General features: G+C 35.0%; 2 protein-coding genes across 8 annotated transcripts in view; one reads left to right on the top strand and one right to left on the bottom strand.

Moving 5' to 3' along the window:
• eIF5 (eukaryotic translation initiation factor 5) overlaps window positions 1–4,833 on the top strand; it is a 42,727-nt gene extending 37,894 nt beyond the window's left edge. For all 6 annotated transcript variants that reach the window (XM_053752644.2, XM_053752647.1, XM_053752645.1 and 3 more), the window contains 2 exons: window positions 1,232–1,411; window positions 2,379–4,833. In XM_053752644.2, the coding sequence (XP_053608619.1) occupies window positions 1,232–1,411; window positions 2,379–2,495 (297 nt within the window). In that variant the 3' untranslated portion in view covers window positions 2,496–4,833. The remainder of the gene's footprint in view (window positions 1–1,231; window positions 1,412–2,378) is intronic.
• A 224-nt stretch (window positions 4,834–5,057) lies between these two features.
• On the bottom strand, window positions 5,058–20,252 carry NijA (Ninjurin A). 2 transcript variants are annotated; one of them, XM_053752649.2, is made up of 7 exons: window positions 19,616–20,252; window positions 12,223–12,322; window positions 11,263–11,394; window positions 9,099–9,203; window positions 7,911–7,963; window positions 7,389–7,559; window positions 5,058–6,663 (listed from the first exon to the last, which is right to left on the bottom strand). In XM_053752649.2, the coding sequence occupies exons 1-7, from the start codon at window positions 19,766–19,768 to the stop codon at window positions 6,454–6,456; spliced, it is 924 nt and encodes a 307-aa protein (XP_053608624.1). In that variant the 5' UTR covers window positions 19,769–20,252; the 3' UTR covers window positions 5,058–6,453. The 2 variants fall into 2 exon arrangements, with proteins under 2 accessions (XP_053608624.1, XP_053608625.1); XM_053752650.2 differs by having other exon boundaries at window positions 9,141–9,203.
• Between the last annotated feature and the right edge of the window lie 654 nt (window positions 20,253–20,906).

Genomic DNA, 20,906 nt, shown 5'->3' with positions numbered 1-20,906 from the left:
GCACGCCGACCTGCTGGCCAAGGTGCCCGCCATACTCAAGGTCAGTGCTGACACCACACCACACTACACTCCCGCGCTGCACGCCGACCTGCTGGCCAAGGTGCCCGCCATACTCAAGGTCAGTGCTGACACCACACCACACTACACTCCCGCGCTGCACGCCGACCTGCCGGCCAAGGTGCCCGCCATACTCAAGGTCAGTGCTGACACCACACCACACTACACTCCCGTGCTGCACGCATGACATGTTATAACTATCAAAAAAATATATAAAAGAAGTTTATATGTTTGACGCGGGTAATCTCCGAAACTACTGAACCGATTTTAACAAATGTTTTCTCCATTAGGAAGGTACATTATCCAAGATTGCTATAGGTTATAGCTTATCTCAAAATTCCCACGAGAGCGAAACCCCGGTCTACATCTAGTAACAGATAAGGACAAATAGTTACTTACCGATGGAAGGAAATACCTCGATTACCAGCTTCAATTTTGTCACTGGTGTTTGAACAGTTAATTATCAAACAACGCTTCATTTGTCTCACGCGGACCGCCATTGAAAGTAAACTGAGCTTCGCGACCAGCAATGACACCGTTCAAGCTATTTTTTGGCACGTGAAGTACATACACTTCTTTCTTTTATCTAAATTGACTTCTATGATTCTAGAGCTTCTAAAATGTTGCCTCTGTACTAGGTGAAGTCCAAAAGTTCAAGATTCGATAAGATTGAAAATTTTTATAAGCCAAAATAATGTAACAGGGTTCATTTTATGCCTTAAGAGTTAAGGCACAGCTAAAATATACAAAACTCGAAGGCCGGATTGAGAACATCTTGGTAGAATTAATATCAATATGTTGGTGATAGTAGGTCGCTAACCCATCGCCTATGAGAATAATTTCTAGTTTATAGTCGTTTGCTTTTGGCAATCTGCGCGGTAAGAGAAGCTTAACAAGTTTATTTGTTAGACAAATTAAAAAGCCCTTGACTTTCAATATTCATTTCGCTGCAACTTTTGAACGGCTGAACAGATTTTGATCAAACATAATTAACCATGTCCAATGTAACATATATGAACCACCGCATAAAAATTAGCTATCAAATAAAAAAACCGCATCTAAATCAGTTCACCTGATGATGAGCTACGGTGCCACGTACACAAACAAACAGACAAACTTATAACACCCCTCTAATTGCGTCGGGGTTTAAAAACAACGTGGTTTTTTCGCGCAGCTGCTGTACGACAGCGACATAGTGGAGGAGAAGGCGCTGCTGGAGTGGGCGTCGAAGCCGTCGCGCAAGTACGGCAGCAAGGAGGTGGTGGCGGACGTGCGCCGCCGCGCCCAGCCCTTCCTCGACTGGCTGCAGGACGCCGAGGAGGACTCCAGCGACAACAGCGAGGAGGACATCGAGGTTAGCACACTTCACGCCTTGTTGCATACACACAACACGACATACACTTCCCATGACGGGATCCCTTTCTTTCGCATAATTTTTTTATCCTAATTTAATTTAGCATGACGAGTTAGGCATATACTATTTGACATACTTGTTTTTTGGCATACCTTTTCAATAAGCATAATTATAGTTTAGGCTAATGTATTTTACCATAATTTTGATTTGCATAAAGCTATAGTGTAGCAGAAGGTTAGGGTGCGGCGGGGTGGCGCTTGGGCCACCCAGAAGCCGCAAATATGCTTTAGAATATTATGCTTAAAATTGTTATACTTATGGTAGGTATGCGTAAATAAATTGTGCCTAAACCATTATGCCAAATTAATATTGTGCGTAACTATTATTATGATAAGTAAAAGTATGCCATGTTAAATTATGACATAAAATTGTATGCATAAAAATAGGGAACTTCCACTAACTATTGGAGTGTGCGTGCAAGGGAAGGCTACGCTGGACTGGCACTGGCTTTCAAATGACACGTTTTTCTGTCCTTGTCTTTCAAAACGGGATTCCGCATTCCCACGGGCTCCCACTGCCTTTAAAGGCGTCCGGCTCACTAGCGCCACCATCTTGTACATTTGTAATATAACTAGCATCATTCATTCTGATGTGATTTTGGAAGATAGATTGATGTATTCATAGTATGAGGATTATCCTGTAAATATATATGTAAGTTTGATATCATTCATATTAAATCAATGTAATTAATAGCGAATTTTTAATGGAATTGACAATAATAACATGTATAATAATAGGTTCGTTGCCACTTTACAAAATATCCAACGTTACACAATTTATTTATTGTGTAAATTCCGCCGTTTTGTATTTAATTCCTTCATCGAAATAAACAATGTTAACGAATCAATGATTCGAAAAAATGTTCCATGGCCTATAGAAGAATCAACAAGAAGAACATTGTCCCCAGATCCAATACGACGACCGCGCCAAGGTGACCCCCATCAAAGCAGTCAACACCGCGCCGCCCAAACCCAACCACCACCACGACGACGACGACGTCGACGTCGATATCGATGCCATTTAGATCACAACACTACACTACTTTACACCATGCTGCAGTCTATACACTATCGTACACTATAGTCGTTTCTACATATATCGAAACCATTTAAGTACATTGCAAATTTGGGCAATTTTACAATCAACTTAACAACGTCATTTCCACACTTGAATGAAAATATTATATAGATATTAATGCCCGTACGCCGTATTTTACATAACTATAAGATCATAGCACACTTCTATCTCATCGTTCACACCCGGCACGATAACGTTAATTGAAAAGTGAGCTTTAATACCTCTTCTGTAGATATATTTTACATTGACAAGATGAGACTACAACGCTCTCCTAATGTGTTGTCAATGTAAAGTACACCTACAGAGAACACTTTAAAGCCCACTTTACAATGAACGTCATCTTACCGGGTGGGAGCGGTGCGGTTGAAGTATATATATTCTTATACTTCTGAAAACGCATGCGTTGACGTTAACGTGATCTAGCTTACACATCGATATCTATACTTATTTATCGATATCATTACATCATCATATACTTTGCTTTTCGACAAAGCAAATACATAGATCCTGCATTTACAATATGGCTTAAATAAAATTATACTTTATTGATTCTTGGTTAAAAGAAAATCTTTCCACATCTGTCTGATCTTAAAATTTCAGTAAATATTTTATTATTTATGAAATGAAAACAGACACAATGTATATTAGGTCAGCATAGAATGAGACAAGTTTAATCAAGATCATTATTCGCGTCAATTAGCTGCCAATGTAAACAAAATATAAAACTCATTTACATGAAGTCAAACGCGCCATACGTTGAGTAAAAATATTTTCATATCTGACAGTGAATCTATCAAGCTTCAGAATTCTGCGGTCTGAAGTATTTTTAATAGAATGTCTGGCGTAGACTCCTAAAGATAATGAAAATGTTTTTACATTTACTCCATAAAAGGGGACGTTCACTTTTCACGGATAAATCTATCAAAAAATTCCTTATAAAATCTATTTCTTGATCTTATTTCTAAAGAATACATTTTGATGAAATTCCTACTTCTTGTCCAAGAATAAACGTGTCCTTTTGTGGATGATCCATAGATTTATAAATTCGATAAACTTTCCACTGAGAAACGTAATATCAAAGACGTTAAATGTTGAGTGACAAGTTCTAGTAAAAAAATCTATGGATATATATTTATGCGCCTTCAAATAATCTATTTATTAATATCGATGTTAGAAGTCCCTTTATTCAATATACTGTAAAAACGTTTCTTGACACTGGAATAGTAAATAAAGCAGATAGATAATGTTATGTGTCTACAAAAATTAGCCATTTTTCCGCCATTTTGGATTATGTGCGCGGTACATGAATGATTTGGGCAAAATTCAGATTTTATCAGATTTTGGAACTCGTTTATAAAGAGGACTAATTTTGCTCGACATTTTTGAGATATGCGGATTGTTTTATAAATGCATTTTAAATTGATATCAATCTTCTGTCCTATCCAATTAGAAGCAATTTAGCTTAAATCTAGCAATACTGCATCTTTTTCTTCACAATCGGGGCAGTAATGTAGCAATCAAAGGAGCGCCCTCTAGAATTAATGTAAGCAACTATTTCCCCCGTGATTCCATGTCAACGTAATAAATAAATAAAAGTACTAAGCTTTCTCTAGGACGGCTATTTATTAGAGCATTTTTATTTTTATTTTCAACCCTTTTGTTCCTATATATGTATAGATTTTTAATGTTACTTTAATCATTTTTCCGAAATATATTTTGGGATGCAATTTTGCTTCGGGCAATTTTGTGCGCCATCGCTCGGGAGTCGTCAAAAAACGGAGAAAAAAAAAATGTAACGCAACAGCAATACGGCGTGGTGCCGAAACTGGAGGCAATATGCGTTTGTAAGGAATATTTAATATGGAATAGAAATTGATTTAGTATATAAATTTATAAAATCTGGGAGTGCCCGCGCGCGCTTGGGCGGACAGACACATGGGGAAAGATTAATGCACCTTTCTATATGTCCATGTACAAGTTTCTCAACATTACTTGAATTTCTGCCAATGAATAAAATCCAACTTTGATGTTCTTAATGGAAGAATGAATTATGCACACAATCTATATACCCTATTAAATATTGTCTCGTTCGTATATACCAGCGCCAGCGGGTACATATGTATCGTAGGTTAAGTCGGCCGGCGCCGGCGCCCGTTGTAACATATAGTGATTATACGCGCACGGCGATCCTTACTATTAACTATTATTATAATAGAATATTTTAAAATTGCCACCTGACAATTTACTAGATTTGTTTTGTATTCAATACATTTGGATTCTGAAGATTTTTGTCTTTCATTTGTTTACCACAATTCATACCTTGGAATTTAGCGTTTTAAACAAAAGTTAAATATTTTACTTAGCCTAGTCGCAGCGTTCTTTTTTTGTACGACAGAGGTTCTATAATGTAAGGACGATATCGTACTTAGAATGCCTTTGATTTACCTTTATCATGGGACGGGAAATGGACTTCACGATACTAAAAAAATGACAAGAATGAAACAACATATTTGTTTAGATTAAGTTTATTTACATAATTTGTTTATTATTTACATTTATTTATTATTTTTTATTATGTTAGTACAAAGACAATCATAATTTTAATTCTAGTACATTATGTCAAATATTCTCTGTGTAAGTATTAATGAGTATACAGTCTTTATCACAGTCTTTTCAGTCCGTTGGTGTAGTTGGGAAAACAAATATGTTTAGACGAAACTGTTGAAATCTAATAAACATTGTAAAAAACAACATGACGGAAATACGGTTACCAACGGATTGATATTGAAATGCAAATATTCATATTTAAACTTATTACAATAGCTGAGCTGTTTTGTTACTTTAAATTAGTATCAAATTAATCTACTTATTATAATGATGGTAGGTAGTTCATTATACAATACCCAAAGTATCACTTCAGTATTGTGGATCTACTTTCTATATTATGTACAGAGATCTTGAAAGAGATTACAGGGTGCTGTGGCATCTTAGGCTACAAACGCTCTTTGTAATAATAGCAAAGATTACTTTATTTGAAGCACAATTTTTGAATATCATAAATAGTAAAAAAGACTATCCTAAATTGTTCATAAGTACTTATGGTACGTTTAAGTATCTTTAAGATCTAAGAAGCACCACATTGAGTTTCTATGTCAATATTCATGACATACAATAATAAACAAAACTACAACAAGCAGCTTTTAGCTTAACGACTTATTTTTATAAATAATACAGACGAGATTCTTAATATTATATTTTACAATTAAATGTATACATTAAAAAAAACTTAAAATTCTGTATTAACAATAAAAAAAAACTTAAAATTCTGAAAGAAATACATTCAATGTATGAATAGTCGATTTGGTCATAATAACTTTATGTACATTTAAAAAAAAACTATTTAAAAGTTATTTTTCATATACAATAATAATTTTCTATTTATTTTTCAAGATCTTTATTTGAGATTCATCTATAAGATTATACTGCCACTTCATTCACAACTGGGGGTTTTGTAGTAAAGAGTTCAATCTGGACTAAGTAGATAGAGTACAATACGAGTACATAACTGTCCAGGATCACAGACAAATTAGTCTCCGCGGCCTCAAAATACCTGACCTGACTAGTCTGCCTAGACGAAGAGGGTTAAAACTTGATTTTACTACTGACTATGTTATGATATCTGAACACTTCTGATAAAATATATATGAAAAAAATGCCTTTTTAATGTTTCGCAAAAGTCTGTGCATGTCATCGTTCTATTAGTGACATAAAACGCCAAAATACCACAAACTCAGTGCGTTCGGGAACACGTGAGGCAGCTGGCGCAAATTGCACGGCACACTACACTAAACCACTTTAGCCGGGAGGGCAGGGAGTGGCCGTACTAGTTACTAGTACTTTCTGTATTACGACCCTGCCTGTTGATCAGACAAGGCACCGGCTGGCGCAGCAGTAGTGATCGGGGCTACACTGAAGGCAGCTATGAAGACGTTCACGATTGTGATGAGGAAGATACCCAATACTGTCATATTGTTGATCTTGTCCGCTTTGCAGATGTCCTTATCGTCTTTTACGTTGTATCGGCTGTTTAGGATCAGCCCAATGCCCACTGCTATCTGTGGAGTGAATAAGGACAATATTAATTACGCTGAAGCAAGTAATGTAATAGTCCTAACTACTCTAAGGAAAAAATACAATTGCTGTTTTGATAATCTGCTATTTTGAGAATCAGATATTATAAGAATTAAGGCTCTATAGTGTTGTCGAGATATTGTAATATGATTCGGTTAGTGAAAAACCGATCAAGCAACATTTGAGCAATGTTAAAAACCGATCAAGCAACTTTTGAACAATGTTAAAAACCGATCAAGCAACTTTTGAGCAATGTTCTATCTGAATTTTACTTTTATAGGTAATTTTTTTTTCTATTGCCGAAGACCGTGCGAAGTAAAGAAGAAAAACACGACAGACAGATGAACTGACCTTTATTAGGGATTTTTCTTTGACATTTTCGCGTCGCATCGCGCCGCTTTGTCTCAATGAGGATAACCAGTAAAATTGGCGATAATTTGTTTATTTATATAGTTATTGCAATTCATGATGGTCTCAGCCAGGCTAGTGTCCCTTTCTCGCCTCATACGATATCCATAGGAGGATATTGACCCACATGCCTAGTAAGCCTAGGTTTTTTTCTCTGGATTGCTTGCAAAGTGAAAAAGAAGAGAGAATTGGGGTGCGTACACTTTCGTACCTATTATTTACATAACTAGCTACGAAAATACACTTTTAATAACTGTTTCGTAACTAGTTACAAATATACACTGTTTTTTTTCGGTCGTACCTGCAAGATAAGACTGAAGCTGATGGAGACGAGGCTAAAATAGTAGTAGGGATGGGCGCTGGAGGTCTCGATGACGTATCGCAGCTGGTTGGTGTTCGCCGTGAACAGCGCCAGGTCCATCATGCCCTGGGCGAGGTTCTTCTTCTGCTGGTAAGTGTTCACGTCTGGAATCTGCAAATAATAAATATATAGGGACAAATCACACAGATTGAGTTAGCCCTGAAGTAAATTCGAGACTTGTATTATGGTATACTAAATCAACGATAACATATTCTTTAACATATCCATAAACGACAAGACCCAAGGGATTAGAGTTTGAACTCTGAAAGTAGGTATTACATCTATTAAGTGTTAGTATCTGAAATACTTATGATAGCTTGTATGATTTTATTTCTCGTGTTTTCTTCTTTCAGAAACCTATCGCTATATAAATTGCAACAGTTCTAACGAAAGTACCTAGTTAATGATCCTTTTTTGTGTAATTATTATTACTAATATTAAAGTATGTAAAAAAAATCTCACCAATCCTGGCAGAGGAGATCCCACCCGATCTTCAATTTCAAATCTGGTGCCATCTGCAAACCAAACAGATAGTTTAGTAAATTCGTTACAAAAATAAACTAATTGCTAAGGAGAGGTTGTTTTGAGCATGCACAACCTGGCTTTACATGCACCTGTGACATGCACTGTGCGTAGTATATTTAAACTATTTTTTTAAATAGTATCATACTATTTTTGACAGTGTGACTTGGACAAAAGTAACCATGGATAATCATGATAATACCTGCAACAGTTTGCACTCCCGAGACTTGCTTATAGGCATATCATGTTATGGGTATATCCGGGAGCGGGTTTTGGCGGGAACCTACAAATACAACATCAAAACTCCAAAGGGCCTCTACGGATTTGATGTACGTAAGCCTCTTAAAAGACTAAAGATAATGTGCCGTGAATTTTTAAAAGAAAAGTCTATAAACTGAAAAACATGATCAGTTGTTTCATCAATAGATAGTGTGATTCCTGATGTTTTTACACGCGCGAAGCCGGGACGGGCTGCTAGTATAAGAATATTTTAAAATAATCATCAGAACTATTTTCATGCTTCATTATTTACAAACGACGATCACATCTCAAGATGAAGTCACGGTATATTGATCGTCAAGAAACTTGCACCTTGAATACTTAATTGCATATGTAGATACATAAAGATAACAGACATTTGCAAGCCATGCAACACTATCATGCGAACGCCTAATCACTTGTTAGTTCTATTGTGCAATACCTTGCATTCCCCTGTCCATTATGTAATATCAATAACATTAAAATATAATCACTAATAACCAATCAGTGCATCCATTTTTTTGCCAATATTATTCATTTTAGAGGACAACTTCAAGGGATTTTTTTTTTAATTTCGAATAAGTAAAATCCAATTCATTCATTACAAGGACACCAGGAACCAACAATGGTCCTACTCTCGCGGATAATTTTCAAGAATTAGTTTTTAACTTTGTATGAGTGAAATCGCATTTACCTATATTTTTAATTGAACCGGTTCATCAAGTGCCAAAGCCCAAAACGTCCAGAAAATTTTAAATAAAGTACGATATAAGTAATTCGCCGTAATCGTAACTTCCTTGAATCGAAAAAATGCATAATGAAAGAATGGAGTGACTCGGACTGTGGTCAGAGTGGATTAGTGTCAGTCACCATAAGCAAAGTCGGCCTCGTCGTGCCCCCACCACGGATTACCGTCTTCTGTGCCGGTGCCTTCGTCATTCTTCGGGACTGGCAGCTCGGTGTCCACGTCACCATCTGAAAAAGAATAAAAAAATTAAATGTGGTGATGACTGGGGGATGTAAATGCCGCCTATAAAAGCCACTAGTAGAAAAAAATATTGACATTTTAAAACATTCGGAACAAGATATAATAACAGGAACGCCTAAAGGCCAATACCCAGCATGTACCTAGGCTGAAAAACTTAAGAAACAGAATTAGGTAGTAGAAAGGTGTACAATATAGGCGCTTTATCCCAAGTGCAATCTCTTTCAGGAAAGAAATTCATACTAAACACTTAGTCCATGATACTATATGAATATACAACTATTATAAATGCTAGTCTGTCTGTTCCGCTTTCACGGGAACGTAAACCGCTGGACCGATTTCGATGAAATTTCTATAATGATATAGATGTACTTACACTGGTGACATTTTTTTCATAACGTGTTGCAAGATTTCAATTCAATTTTTTGTTTGATGATTGCTAAATTATTTTTAGCGCATTCTTCAAGTAGCCGCGTACAGTCTTAAAAAAACTGTATGGGCGTTGATCGATGAGTCATATCTATGATGTCTGCAGAGCAGTTTGTAAATGGTTACCGGGCCTCACATCAGGTTTACCACAATAATTAAGTACACTAACATTGGAGATTTTCTTTATTAACAGTTAATGTAAACTTTGGTTTGTATCAAGGAGATATGAGTGTGTGTAAAGTCAATCTCACAAAAAAAAAAATCATTTATTTCCTGCATACATTGCTGGGGTAAAGGGCTATGGATTTTACTTCAATAAGAAAAATGTACGGTACATTTACTAAACAAGCTGTTGGCCGTGGCTTCTCTATGTTGCCCTTCAACTATCTCCGTGCAAAAAATCACCTCACCTCTCGATTTGTCATTTTCACATTAAAATTTATAATATTAGTATGGGTATGGATTAAGTATGGACTTTATCAAATCATTAATTGCGCCCTTAATGTACAATACACGTATTTTCGTAGAATTAGAACCAATTAAGGGGCCTGACGGGAGCTGCAATAAGAGAATGATAATTATATTATAAAACTAATAATATATGTGCATGTTTTTTTTATTTTTCTTGATAAGTTTGTGACTTTATGTTTTTATTTTATTTTTATAGCTAACTGTGAATGCAGCAATGCAATAGGTAAGTTATGTTGTCGTGGCAGACAGTGTCATTATTCCTTCCTTTAATTAACCGCCAAGTAAGTAGCACACAATTGCTGATAACAGCAATAAATTTGCATTTATCATTGAAACCACATCCCTTGTTGGTCGTCAGATATGTCACGATAACCGTTGGCCTAAAACTTTTATGATAATAATAAAGACAAACTGCGTAAATTCAAGTAAAATATTACTACCATATTTTATGTTAATCTATGGAAAAAAATCTATTAAAAAAACAAATGATTCTGATTCGAATTCGTGGAAACTAATCAAAGATCTTTTCGTGCCTAATCGTTTGTTTCACGTTAATTGAGATATTATGAGAAACAATAGTAGTACCTACCTACTTCATTGTCACGTGTCCAGATATGATATGGCGCATCCTTCTTATCCAGCCGATGATTGTGACCTAGACTTCTATATTCTAGACTCCATTGTAGTGACTAGAATAAGTACGAAAGCGGGCTCCAACGCTTTATGCCTTGAGGTGCCAACTTAGCAGAGAGATTGTCTATGACCAAGACATACCTAACAATAGACAAGGGACTAGACATAAAAAATATCTTTTTTACTCAAAAACCCTGTAACCCTTAGAAGAACGGTGTCCCCTTACGTAAATTATAGCTTATAGGTATTTATGTAGGTTTATAAAACAAAGTCCTCTGCCGCGTCCGTCTGTCTGTTTGCGATAAACTCAAAAACTACTGCATGAATTTTCATGTGGTTTTCACCGATAGATAATGTGTTTCTTAAGGAAGGTTTAGGTGTGTAATTTATTGTTTTTACCCGAGCGAAGCCTATTTAAAAGGAGTGTTTCTTACCAATGGTTGTAATCAAAAGTAAGTAAGTCAATAAAAATATTTTCATATCAATTTTCAAGACATAACCAATGACCGCCATTACCGTCGTGGTGTGATCCAGATCCAGTTTGCGTAGTCTTGTCGTCGGGGTCCAGCAAGCCGTCGTCAACGCCCGGGTACGGCTTGCTGTTGGTGACATCCGGCTTCTCGTCGTCCAGGTCGTCGATCTCTGGGCCTGCAAGTGCAGGGAAGATGGGGAATAATCCACTAGTATTATAAACATTAACTTTAGAATGACATGGCAATTTTATTAATTTTTATTTACAGGACAGGACAATGTTTGTAAGCAGTGTAAGAAAAATCGCATTTATAAAAATTGTTTAAAAAAAAATTAACCGCCAAACCCTTTTGGCCTCCTATGTAAGTATATTTAGTAATCGGTTACAAAAGAAGATAAATTTTATCTTTTTTTTTGTAACCAGTTTAAAACGAAAAGTTTTCGGTCATCTTTGTAACCATGTTTTTGACCGCTGCAAAAAGCCTGTCTAAGTAATAGGAAATCTATAGTTAGGACGTCTGACTGTTGAGACCTTGTAGGGTATAGTCAACAGCACATCAACCTACCCAAACGCATTGCAAACTCGTCGCTATTACCGCACCATAGAGGTTCAGAGTTCAGGGTCACTTGGTGTGCTGTTGACTGTACAAGCTGATCGGCACAATAAAAAATAGATCTCTTTGTTAGGTAAACATAATTAATGCAATTATCTTGGGATAAAATCTTGTAGCTCTTAATTATATGATTGTGAAAAAATTCGTAGATGCATGCATTTTTTCACCTTCCTTTAAATCAGTAGTTAGGTATCCAATTTTCAAGTTTTTCTAGGTAGTATGTATAAAGGAAATGTGTACCACAAAATATTCTGGATAAATAACGCTCGGTTTCATGGTGATGGCTTTGATGTAGACGAATAATGTGTTTTTTTATTTATGTAAAAAAGTTGATTTGGTCATAAAAAAGTGCATACATGCGACAGAGTGATGTTAAAACAATGTTTCATACCAGCGAGAGGCGGCGCCTGCTTCCCTCTGTCTGGCTCCAACAGCGGCTGGTTGACTGGTGGAGAATCCTGACCATTGCCCGTGCCGTGGGTCACTGGATGCTGAAATCAACAATATTCTCATTAAGTCTGACAGGTGCAGTATTAATCTGTGTTCTCGGTATGCCCATGGATTTAATAAGTATATCGTAGAACAGTACCTACTAATTCCATGGGTAATCCGCCATGGAGCATAGAACCCAGGGTCCGTCCGTAAAGCCTTCGGCATTATCATGGAACAGCTAAATAGCCTAAATATTCTTTTAATTTCGAATTTTTATCAATGATAATGAAACCACAGGACGCTGCTAGCATTTCTTTCTTCCTAAGATATTAGTATTTACATTTAACAAATTTGGACAAATAATTTTGTAATGTCTTACTAACTAGTTTGCTAAATCAATAAGTACCTATGCAATGACATCGACAAACCTGATCTAATAAGGCCCGACTTCCTCTCCAACAACCCAACACATCATAATGACGTCACTATACCTCGGAAATTCTCACGTCATCAAATAGAACCAGATTATTCTTACGACACATTTACATAATAATAACAAATTAACTAGGAATTAGGTACCTACCTGACTAAATTCTGACTAGTTAAGATTATTTTCTGAAAAACTAAATACACATTTTGTGATCTTTGATTAATAGAAATTGTGATATAGGTATAGGTCTACAACTGATAGAACTAGACAATGTCTAAAAACCGCTGAAATACAACTGGAACACTTTTTTAACTCTTTTATAACTATTTCAGCAAGATGAAATTGACCTGATATTTCATAGACATTTCTTTCAACATTTCAACTTGTTTCTAAAGTGTGCTGCTTTGATCACAGAATTATGAATAATAACAAATGTCTAGAAATGTTTCTTATTCTTTTAGGTGTAACTAAAATCCCAAATACTTGGTATTGATAAACTGCAGCTTACAGACTTACTCATCAACAGGACAGCCATCTAATTCCCAACTTTGCGGCAATCCTTTTAAGGATAGTGTGGTTTTTCCCAGAATGAGTATTATGACTAATTAGGTGAATTGTGATAATTGCTTCCGCTGGTTGCAACGTGCAGTGGGCCCAAATTGCGGCGAGCAACGGGACATTGCGTGCAGACAAAGGCCTCTACGATTACGCAATTAATTTAATATTGAAAAAAGAATGACTAAAATGAGGAAACCTCGAAAACATTGGAAAATTGATGCTGGAAAGAAAGAAGAATACAGACGGAAAGAAAAGAACAACTATGAAAGAGTATAAAGTGGTACATTCAAGTACAAAATATGATTATTTTCTTTGTTGACTTGAACTTCGTATGTCTGTTATATTCCTATGTAAATACGAGTAGTTGAACTGGTGTTATAAAATAGGTAACCAAATGCAATGAATTTTTGTTTATAACAGTAATCTACGCAAAAAATATCTCAACTACTAATGAAGATGCTAATATTTGCTGCCAAAATACACTATTCTTTAATAATGAGGCTAATGAACGCAAAGATACCTATTGTTACACTTTTGTACCAAATGACATTGACCCACAGACCGTCTTTCAAACTGGTACAGTTTACTTTAGGAACCTTATCAGACTTGTGGTCAACACAATGAGTCCCTGCCAGTCTTCACAGTTTAATTAGTTTCCCCATTAAATTAATTACTTTAGGCATATTTTTCCTGGGTTTTGCGTCAGCCAAAATACGCTAATGACTAAGTGATAAAATAAAAATAAATGGACAACACTCAACTGCCCACACTAAGCAAACTCGGTCCGATGGACATAAATACAGAAACGGGCACAACACACCCAGACCGCAGAATATGTGATCACTGGTACAAATATTTGCCCGCGCAGGAAATCGAACACAGGACCTCCAGATCCAGGCCCATCCATCCATCCATCCAGGCCGGCCACTACCTACGTCACGAAGGTCAAAGTAATGAGTCCGCCCATGTCCCAAAGTAGGTACAGGTTGGTGATCATAGTGGTTAAGACGCCCTGCGATCGGAATTCTCAGGTTCGATTCCTACTCGTGCCACATAATATGACTCAAAGTACTTTTCATACATAATAAAGATTGATTTTATTAAATCATGCTATGCCCTAACGGTTACTTCTCGTGGTAAATTTCTTCATCACTAATGGATTGTCATTGAAATAGATAAGCAATCACACACACCTAAAATCATACTTCCGATTAGAAGTTATTTTTACATTAATTAGAAATAGATAAATGTATCTACGTTGTGGTCCTTCGTGCCGGATGTTTGAATGCGGAAGGCTTTAAAGGGTAGACATGACTACTGCCATACGTGTGTCGTACGCAGTAAATAGGTATAAACTGTTAAAATAATTACGTTAGCGGCCTATTGTAAATGTGAAGTATAATGAGCATTTTATTAGTATATTGTCAGAAATTACTTAAAACTTAGTCTTCTGCCGACTTCCAAAGCGCAAGTGAAGAAGAATCAGCGCAACCAACGTATAGTCATTTCTGCAAGAACGTCAATTGTCAATGATTATCCGTTGAATAAAGACTTTTTATAAGTATGTACGTTTAATATAAAACATAACTACTAAATTTAATTTTTGATCATTAGTTATTCACGACTTGAATCTCATCCGTATTTGATCATATGTTGTAAGCCAGTATTTGGGAGACTGCGTTTCGTTGGTACACTTTCCCCGACTTACCCAGTGTGTTTGACACCGACTTCAGAAGTCACGGCCGCTGATTACATAAAACTAAACGTCACCATCTATAAATAGTACAAGAAAATCTGCCAAATTATCAAATGTTCCGAGAATTGTTTCTCGTCTGCATTTCCTATGAAAGTTTTCCCGAAAGAACTTTTCTGTTGCAGATTTTTCCTCTTATTAGATCTCATCTCATTCCTTTCCTCTAATAAGGGTGTCCTCTAATCTCTTTGTAGACAAATTACTATTATATTTACCGCTATGTATTCTACCAAAATTCGATTTAAATTTCACATATCAAATGCTTTATTTAATTACTAACATGCATTCCGGTAGAATAGAACCCCTGTAGAAATTTTAATAAGCATAAAACAATATACGCTATATGCTATTCTAATGCCTTGTAATATGATTTTATAAAGAAAAAAAAGAAGAAGAAGAATGAATGGCTTAATGGCCAGACCTAGTTCTGGAATATACCGTTCCCTTAATTTATTTAGCTTTACCTAAGATTAACATACGACAACAAAATAATCTTCAATAAATCAACGCACAACTAACAGGTGTTATTTAGTTGCATGCATAATAAGGGATGAGATATTTGCATAATTATGCACCTATGTGCATGCGATTTGTACCGCCGATACTGACATGCCAAACATATTAAATCATCCATTAGAAGATTTAGCTTTTAAATGTTTTATCTCGTCTTGCTATTCTTGGACTGTAACGTCTACTTAGTTACAGATAATTTCAATTTATAGACACACTTGATGAATCAATAAAACATTACGTCACTGTGCGACGCCTTCTTTGTTCTTTTGCAGTTTGCTCATTCGACACAACATTGATTCCTTTTTTTTTTTTAATTTTAGTATTTATTTATGTGAAGTTATTTTGTAATAAGTTCACCTCTACCAATCGCAAATATACATATGTAGAAGAAGTAAAAAGCGATACCACCCTTTGATTCATAATAACATCGCTCCAAGACAGAGCAGTTACGGGAATAATTTTATGTACATACTTAATATTGTCTAAAATAATAACATTTTCAGTATTTTATTATTAATTTGCATTTACGTATTTATAATAACTATATTATATTAATTTAAAATAAATTATCTTAAAAATATTATAAATTTAATTATCTTAAAAATAACTTATAAATACTTATAAAAATATCTAAAGAAATTTAATGTGATGTATATATTATTAATATGAGGAAGATATACGAAATTCAGTAAACCGACTAGATCACGAGACACGACATTAACCATACAAATACACACAACACCGCGGTGCGTCTGTGCGTCCGTTCGCACCAGATTTCTCGTAAATCTTCTGACTCACCGATTTCTACACTCGTAATGAAAACCCAGTTTTCACCTGAATGGACGCATGAGTTACAGTTTTTCATAGAAATTAAGATTCAGGCTTTTTTTTACCGTGGAGAAAATTCTTGTTGCTAATCAATTACTAATGGATCTGAATGTTAACTTGAAGCTGGAGTCGTGATATTTTTTAAGTAGTAGATGGATGTTTTGATATACTTAGTTAAATCTATTTATCTATTTATTCTGTCTATCTAACGAACCCTCTTTGTAAGAGAGAGAACAATGCGTTGTATATTCTCAATAATAATTTTAATTTCATTCATTTATTATTGTTTGTTTAATAAATAAAAATCCATAGCCAGCTATTTAGTGTACGTTGAATTCTTACATAATGCAATTTGATAATGATCATAGGATTAGCTATAACATGTCGATTATAAAAATACAACTAACTCTTCGAGGGTTCACTACACGGGTATGACCAATGCACCTAGCATTTAAAATCTTCACTTCATATTCGCTCTAGACTAAGATCACTTAACATAAGATTTATGTTTCTAGTTTCAAGAATTGAACTGGGTATCTACGTAAGTATATTGCCTAGTTTCAAATAATATTTCAAAACAATTTCAGTCACTGAGCAATAGAATAGAAACAGAGATGAGAGGCTATGTATGGAGGTTGTATCAATAGCTAATACAAAGCCGAATTTCAAGGCCACATTACGTGATAACGTGACGGTAAGCATTTGAATCAACTGTGGAGGCGGGGTCGATGACCGAACAGTACTGCTGGTATATGTATATCATGTTTCAAGTTACTCATCAGTTCATTACAGCCAAGTGCATTTTAAGCTTTTCTTGGACCTCTATCACGGGGAAATAGCGGTGAATTTACAATGATTTCGAGTTGGCCGGTGAGCTGTTTACTGTAACGTATCTTGTCATTGATTGTTAATTAACATTACTTTGTTACTTACATAACTTGACCAAGTTTAAATGTTCCACTACTGAAATCACTTAAGCGATAGAAATCGAAGTAAGAGATATTTTATTGACAAATTTAGCCTTGAAAGGTAAAAATTAGGTGTAGTTAACTAAGTACCGTAATTAGATATATAAGGTAATTAATATTAAGTAAGTACTTTCATTACAATTTTAAAAAAATAAAATAAAAGTACAAATATAAATTCAAACTCAAAATTCTTTATACAATTTAGGATGATATACATCACTTATTGACGTCAAAAAAATACTTAAACTAAGTCTACTGCCGACTTCCAAAGCGCAGGTGAAGAAGAAGCGGCGCAACAAACTTCACCGCAGCCTTTTCTCCAAGAACGTCAATTAACAAATGTAGGTCTTTTAAGAATTGAAAATAAATTATTTATGAATTTTAAATTAAGAAATCAAGAATAGATCATAGAGATAGCGCTGGTAGAAGGGCCAAGAACTGCAAGCTTGATGTCGTCAAGGGGTGTTAAGGGTGACATGCGCGCCCGTAGTCTGACAACCGAGGATGCTAAAACCGTGCGGATAGCAGGAGGAATAGTAGGAACCCTGGGCTCCGAAGCAACAAACGGGATGAGAAGAAACCTTATGTACATTAGAAGTATGTAAATTATTAGAAAATAAATCGAATAATGGTAAAGATAGTGACCAACACTGTTCAAATGAGTTTCTTACGGTAGTGGCTGTTCCGAAATGCCAGTAGTTTGTATCTTGTGAGAAATAACTATTTAATATAAAAATTGACGTGAAAAAGTGCCTGTGAAGTTCTAATTTCTGAATAAATTATTTGAATTCTCAAATGAAGGAGAAAACAAATATTGCCGAGAAAGGTGAAACTAAAGATCTCACAGATTTCACTAAAGTTCGTATTATTTTAGCAATAACGAAACGAGTGATGCTGGAATGTTTTCACCATGTATGCCACGAAACAGGTTCTGATCGGTTCCGATTCCTGACTTCATCATCGATCAACGCTCAATACCTTTGATTTGTTCTAAATTTAACGATAAGAACAGTTTAATCATGCTTGCATACTCGTATCATAAAAATAATTTGTGGCGTTATCTATCTATATACACGAGCGAAGCCGGGACGAGCTGCTAGTAAAATAACGATTACCTTCGGGTAAAACGAGGCTTTTCAACTTGTATTACATTACCTTTAGTTATTTACTTTAGATCTTAGAATAAATAACAATCTGTATTCTTTACCAGACTATAGGAAGAGTGCGTGCACATTAAACAGATTTTAATCAGGTAAACCATATCTAATCATTTTATTCTAGTGTTTTAATAGTTATTTAACAGATCTTAAATCAAAACTTAGATCGAACCAATCGAATATGATTGTTTAAAGTAGGTAAGTAATCTCTTTGTCAATAATTAGACACATATTTAATTAACACTCCATTATAAAGTAAACAGGACAAATATTATGTATATAATATAATATTTCGTTAATTGTTGCCAAATTTGTGTCTGTGTTTAAATTCTTATGGGTAATGTAGAACCTGTCATCTGTAATGACGTCATTATCTAAGAAACCCTTTACATTATTCAATGTAATAATTATTTTGCATAACAATGATTAAAAGGAATCCAATTAACTAACTTTAGCCCTCCATTAGAGTAAGTTCCTTTTTACTTCCCCAGTAAACAAACAATTCTGAAATATCTCACGTTCGTTTGGAGTTGTTAGTCAGTCAACTCGAGAATTACAGTCACGAGAGCCATGTTATTTTTCTATTTCCTAGGTTCTTGACCTATAGAAAAATAGGTAGAAAATTAGGTACTTCTCAATTTAATATTTTAGATCCAGTTGTATTGTTTTTCGAAAAATATCTCTAAGTATAAGTAAAATAAACTCAACAAAACTTTTGGTTCATTATACGTAACGTTTTTCAGTTTTTCTCCTAAATAAGGTAAAACTTTATGTCTTTCTATGGTAATAAGTACATTTCGTAGCAATTGAGACTTTACATACGAGTATTTATTGGCCCCAGAGCAACGAACTTCTCCACGGGCAACAGTATGGACATTAACACGATATACTTTACATCCATATGAGGGTTTTGCCTCCGAAGAGAAATCGAGATTAAGTTACCCTGTCACTTCGGAATAATGTAGCTTCCTACTTTAAAAAAATTAGGAAATACCTTGAGTACTTTTAAAGATTACCCCCTAAAAACAAACTTGAAAACACATTCTATTTAGGTATAATAGAAGTTGAGGTAGTTAACTTCTTAATTACAAAACATTATGAAACCTTCAAAAATTCATTGCAAAATATATGAGAAACCTTCTTACCAGAGTACCATTTCTCTTCTCATTGACCACCATATGCACAGTTTCATTTTTCCCGCCATCGGGTTTGCCGAAAATCATCTCAACATCTGACATGTTCAAAGGTTTCACTTCACTTTTGTTTCCCGCCATCATCCTTGCGTTTACACTAGCCATTATATTACCCACTTTATTAACAGTTACTTTATTAACAGTTATGTTATTTATTATCAAAATTAGCGCGCTTTATGTGAAAAAAACTTTTGATAACCTTTAAAATCTTGCTATGCGTGCGCGCGCCACGGAATCCGTTTGGTAACTGAACAGAATCAAGAACAACAACTATACATACGATGGTTGCTCTTAACTTCCAAACTTGTTGGCTGGGTTTTCTGCTTCCACTGTTGACATTATAATTACTGCCAACTTTGTTAGTCACCTGTGAATCCAGTACGTCACTATTGCTGGTTGCTCTGGGTAATTGATGTATATTCTTGGACAAGATAGTTCTGTTATGTCCCAAGTATTCGTCACATCTTTGTTGTTATTTTTCTTTGCCCGGTCATCACCCTTATCTGACTTTATGTGAGGTCGATAGGCATGTCAGTCGTCTCCACTTTTCTCTATCCTTATGCACGTCAGTTTACTAGAACTCGTCGCTATCGCCACAGGGTTAGTTAACAACTGATAAGTTAATGTGCATGCTTTCCAGTCAGATACTTATAATACTTTTATCATTTGGTATTATCATATTGTGTTCCTCTTATAATAATGTATATTTCTCACTTCGAGAATGTCATTGTCTTCAGGATTTATCATACTCATAAACAAATTTTCTAATTTTAGGTATTGGGTGATGTTATAAAAAAATATATATGAGTTACTTTTAAAATTTGTAGAAAAATACCTAGCGTTTATATAAAACGATGAAATAAGGAAGACCTTCCTTCGTATATACTACATTCTAGTTATGTACCTATGTACTTTTAACATGTTTTCTTTGTACAATAAAAGATGATGATAATAAAAAGATATTACAAACAAATATTCTATCTGCAGTAAGTGTTGACTTTGCATTTCTACTAATTTATATATAGGTAACTAATGGAGCAGTATCTGATACCATAATAATACAGTACCTACTATACATTTGTTGTATATTCAAGAAAAAACTCACTCGATAAATAATAATAGTAGGAATTGAAATGTTATACATATGTTTTGTGTAATAAAATTTGTTTACGAGAATGTGGCACATTACAGATGGCGTTTCTTATAGATGAAAGAAGAAAATAATTATGCCTCATTAAATGCT

This window comes from Plodia interpunctella, chromosome 12 (assembly GCF_027563975.2).
Source record: "Plodia interpunctella isolate USDA-ARS_2022_Savannah chromosome 12, ilPloInte3.2, whole genome shotgun sequence".
NCBI classification, from domain to species: Eukaryota; Metazoa; Arthropoda; class Insecta; order Lepidoptera; family Pyralidae; genus Plodia; species Plodia interpunctella.
The sequence above is the reverse complement of the archived record's forward strand: the minus strand, read 5'-3'. Positions and strand labels throughout refer to the sequence as shown.